This window comes from Acanthisitta chloris, unplaced genomic scaffold (genome assembly GCF_000695815.1).
Source record: "Acanthisitta chloris isolate BGI_N310 unplaced genomic scaffold, ASM69581v1 scaffold27198, whole genome shotgun sequence".
Taxonomy (NCBI): Eukaryota; Metazoa; Chordata; class Aves; order Passeriformes; family Acanthisittidae; genus Acanthisitta; species Acanthisitta chloris.
The window spans coordinates 1,536-5,355 of record NW_008687948.1 but is presented as its reverse complement, the minus strand read 5'-3'; the positions used below and the strand labels follow the sequence as shown (position 1 = coordinate 5,355).

Genomic DNA, 3,820 nt, shown 5'->3' with positions numbered 1-3,820 from the left:
ATGCACCTGCTGCCCTGGCCCCTGTCTGGGAAGAAGGGGGACTCCAGATCTCCTTCCCGGCCAGTGTTGGGGCCTGCTGCTCCACGGCCCCACTCCCGTGTCCATCAGCAGGGCCCACTCCAGCACTGGCCATCCCAGGACCGGGAGGTGCAGAGGGCCTGGCTGCGGCCCCAGTCCCTCACAGTGCACCCACTTAGCTCTGTGCTCTCACCTGCAGGTTCTTCCTCATGTGCTACATGTTCGTTAACCTGGCATGTGCGGTGCAGACACTGCTGCGGACACCCAACTGGCGGCCGCGCTTCCGCTACTACCACTGGTGAGCCAGGGTGGATGGGGTGGGACGGGGACCCCCCAGGCTGGGGACCCCAGGGCGTGCTGATGGTGCTGTGCTTTCTGCAGGACCTTGTCCTTCCTGGGCATGAGCCTCTGCCTGGCATTGATGTTCATCTGCTCCTGGTACTACGCGCTGGTGGCCATGCTGATTGCTGGCCTTCAAATACATTGAGTACCGCGGGTAAGGGTGGTTGTGGCACTGCAGACTCTGGCCAGCCCCCCTTGACATGGGCTGCTCAGCTCGTCCCGGGATGCTCTGGGGTGCCAGCGTGGTGCTCTGTGGCTAGAGCCATGGTGATCCCTTACATGCTGCTGGTTCCCGCAGGGCGGAGAAGGAGTGGGGCGATGGGATCCGGGGGCTGTCCCTGAGCGCGGCCCGCTATGCCCTGCTGCGGCTGGAGGAGGGCCCCCCCCACACCAAGAACTGGAGGTGAGTCTGGGTGAGGGGATGGGGATCTGGGTGTGCTGGGGCAGGGACCAACTGGGTGCAGGCACTGACTGCATGACCCTCCTTTCAGGCCGCAGCTGCTGGTCCTGGTCCGTGGAGATCAGGAGCAGAATGTGGTGCATCCACAGCTCCTGTCCTTCACATCGCAGCTCAAGGCTGGGAAGGGCCTCACCATCGTGGCCTCTGTGCTGGAAGGGACTTTCCTGGACAACCACCCACAGGCACAGAGGGCAGAGGAGGTGAGAACTGCCTGCACTGGGACTGGCTCTCTCAGCAGCAGGTGCCCATGGTCCACAGGTGCCCAGGGCTGTTCCTGCTCTGTGGCCAGGACTGGTGGCCTCAGATGCCCTGGAGAGCCTTGGAGTGACACCAGGCAGAGCCTGGGGACTCCCTGCTTCACTGGTGCCCGGAGCGCCACAGGGATTTCTGGACCCTTCTGACCCACCAAGACACTGGCATCAGCCAGGCACTGGTCCCAGTCTTGGCCAGCTGCTGCAGGGCTTGGCACAGCGTGGCACAGCACAGCACGGCACAGTGCCCAGCCAGGGGCTGCTGTGCTGAGCAGACCCCACAGCCTCAACCCTCCCCAGAGTCTCCGTGGCCCTGGTACCAGGCAGGGTGGGAGACAGGAGCTTTTCCCTGCCAGAGCCAGAGCCCTCCCCACCCCCCACACCCGCCGGGTGGCACATTAATGAGATTAAGCCCTCGGAAGCAAACAGTTTCTCTCCCATGCAGACATGTTATAATTTCTCTGAGTAAATAACTCTAATTGCTGCTCCACCGCCCGTCAGAGCTCTGGCACAGGGACACCCTCTGCTCTGCACGGCGCAGAGCCGCGTGCCAGCTCTGTGCACCGCTGGGCATCACCCCCCTGGCCCACTGGCCGCTGTTGGGTACGGAGACACGGGGACCTGCACCCCACAGCTTGCACCCTGCACCCCACAGCCTGCACCCCACACACATCCTGCACCCTCCACCCCATGCTCTGTTTCTTGTACCCCGCAGTCTGCACCCTGTATCCCACACCCTGTATACCACACTCTCCACCTCACCTGTCCAGGTGCCACTGCTGGGGCTGGTGGCCGCAGTGCCTGTGGCCCATGCCTGCCCCCGGGCCCTGGGTTCTCTGACCTCCCTCTCCCTCGCAGTCCATCCGCCGCCTGATGGAAGCAGAGAAGGTGAAGGGCTTTTGCCAGGTGGTGATCTCCTCCAACCTGCGAGATGGCATGTCCCACCTGATCCAGTCCAGTGGGCTGGGGGGGCTGCAGCACAACACAGTGCTGGTGGGCTGGCCCCGCAGCTGGCGCCAGAAGGAGGACCACCAGACCTGGAGGAACTTCATCGGTAGGCACTGCAGAGGGTGGGCACTGCCGGGCTGGGGTTCTGCGAGCTGCCCTGGCTGACATGGTCCTTCCCCTCCCAGAGCTGGTGCGAGAGACCACGGCTGGGCACCTGGCCTTGCTGGTGGCCAAGAACGTTGCCATGTTCCCGGGCAACCAGGAGAGGTTCTCAGAGGGCCACATCGATGTCTGGTGGATTGTCCATGATGGGGGAATGCTGATGCTGCTGCCCTTCCTCCTGCGGCAGCACAAGGTAGGCTGAGCCCCGTGGTGCAGGGCCAAGGCTGTGGCTGTGGCTAACCCCATCAAGCCATGCCCATGCCTCCTCCCTCCCTTGCAGGTCTGGCGCAAGTGCAAGATGCGCATCTTCACGGTGGCACAGATGGATGACAACAGCATCCAGATGAAGAAGGACCTGACCATGTTCTTGTACCACCTGCGCATTACCGCAGAGGTGGAGGTGGTGGAGATGGTGAGTTCTGGGATGGGGCATGTGCTGCAGTCAGGGATGATGGGCACAGGAGAGCCAGACAGACTCTGCCACAGGGACTCACAGCACCACATTGGGACACAGCAGCATGGGAGGATGAAGCACCATGGGGACATGCTGGACCACCCTGGGAGCAGTCGGTGCAGCTCACCCTGACCCACATTTCTCCTGTTCCCCCCACAGCATGAAAGTGACATCTCTGCCTACACCTATGAGAAGACACTGGTGATGGAGCAGCGTTCCCAGATCCTCAAGCAAATGCACCTCACCAAGAATGAGCGGGAGCGGGAGGTGAGACTGCAGGACAGGCTGGGTGGGCTCTGACTCCTGTGGTGGCTCTGCTGCTGAAGTGGCTGTCCCACAGCTCTGTGCACTTGTCCTGCTGGAGAGCTGGGCTTCAGGCTGGGCTTCAGGCTGGGCCCTGTCTGATCAAGCCCTCTTCTGCCCTACTCCCCTGGCTGACCCTGTCCCACACAGATCCAGAGCATCACAGATGAGTCCCGTGGCTCCATCCGGCGCAAGAACCCAGCCAACACGCGCCTGCGCCTGGACGTCCCTGAGGAGCCAGCTGGTGATGGCGAGGAGAAGCCAGAGGAGGAGGTGAGGAGCTGCACTGAGACAGGGTCAGGCAGGTGGCTGGCCCTACCCCCTGCCCACCGTGCCCCTCTCCTCCCTGCAGGTCCAGCTAATCCATGACAAGAACGCCACCACCTTCTCCAGCAGCTCCCAGTCCCCTGGTGATGAGGTGGAGGCAGCCCCTGAGAAGGTGCATCTCACCTGGACCAAGGAGAAGTCTGTTGCTGAGAAGAACAAGAGCAAGAGCCCTGTCAGCCCTGAGGGCATCAAGGACTTCTTCAACATGAAGCCGTATGGCCCCTCTTGCTGCCACCCTGTCTCACCTATGCTCTGTGTCCCTGGCTGTTCCTGCCTGCCCTGGCCAGGCGGGTGCAGGCCAGGCCACAGCAGCACCAGCTTGGTCCTTGCCCTGAGGAGGGGGTGGGCAGCCTGGGTGCCCTGAGCACACCTCTGCAGAAGGGCTGGGTGGGGAGGGGTCCCTGTGCAGAACTGTGCTGGTAAGGGATGGGGTGCACCGTGGGAACTTGGGGTGCACACTCATCATTCGCCTCTTCTCTCTCTCTCTCTCTCTCTCTCTCCCTCCCTCTCTTTGTCTTTCTCCTGGCCTCATCCTGCTCCTGGCAGGGAGTGGGA

At 62.6% G+C, this 3,820-nt stretch overlaps 1 protein-coding gene across 1 annotated transcript in view; it reads left to right on the top strand.

The window, feature by feature from the left end:
• Window positions 1–217: 217 nt before the first annotated feature.
• LOC103808081 (solute carrier family 12 member 5-like) overlaps window positions 218–3,820 on the top strand; it is a gene marked incomplete at its 5' end in the record, with an annotated part of 5,050 nt that continues 1,447 nt past the window's right edge. The window contains 11 exon segments of the mRNA XM_009080845.1: window positions 218–316; window positions 400–492; window positions 494–514; window positions 659–763; window positions 852–1,020; window positions 1,930–2,125; window positions 2,205–2,374; window positions 2,462–2,593; window positions 2,795–2,902; window positions 3,089–3,211; window positions 3,291–3,478. Of these exon segments, the coding sequence (XP_009079093.1) occupies window positions 218–316; window positions 400–492; window positions 494–514; window positions 659–763; window positions 852–1,020; window positions 1,930–2,125; window positions 2,205–2,374; window positions 2,462–2,593; window positions 2,795–2,902; window positions 3,089–3,211; window positions 3,291–3,478 (1,404 nt within the window).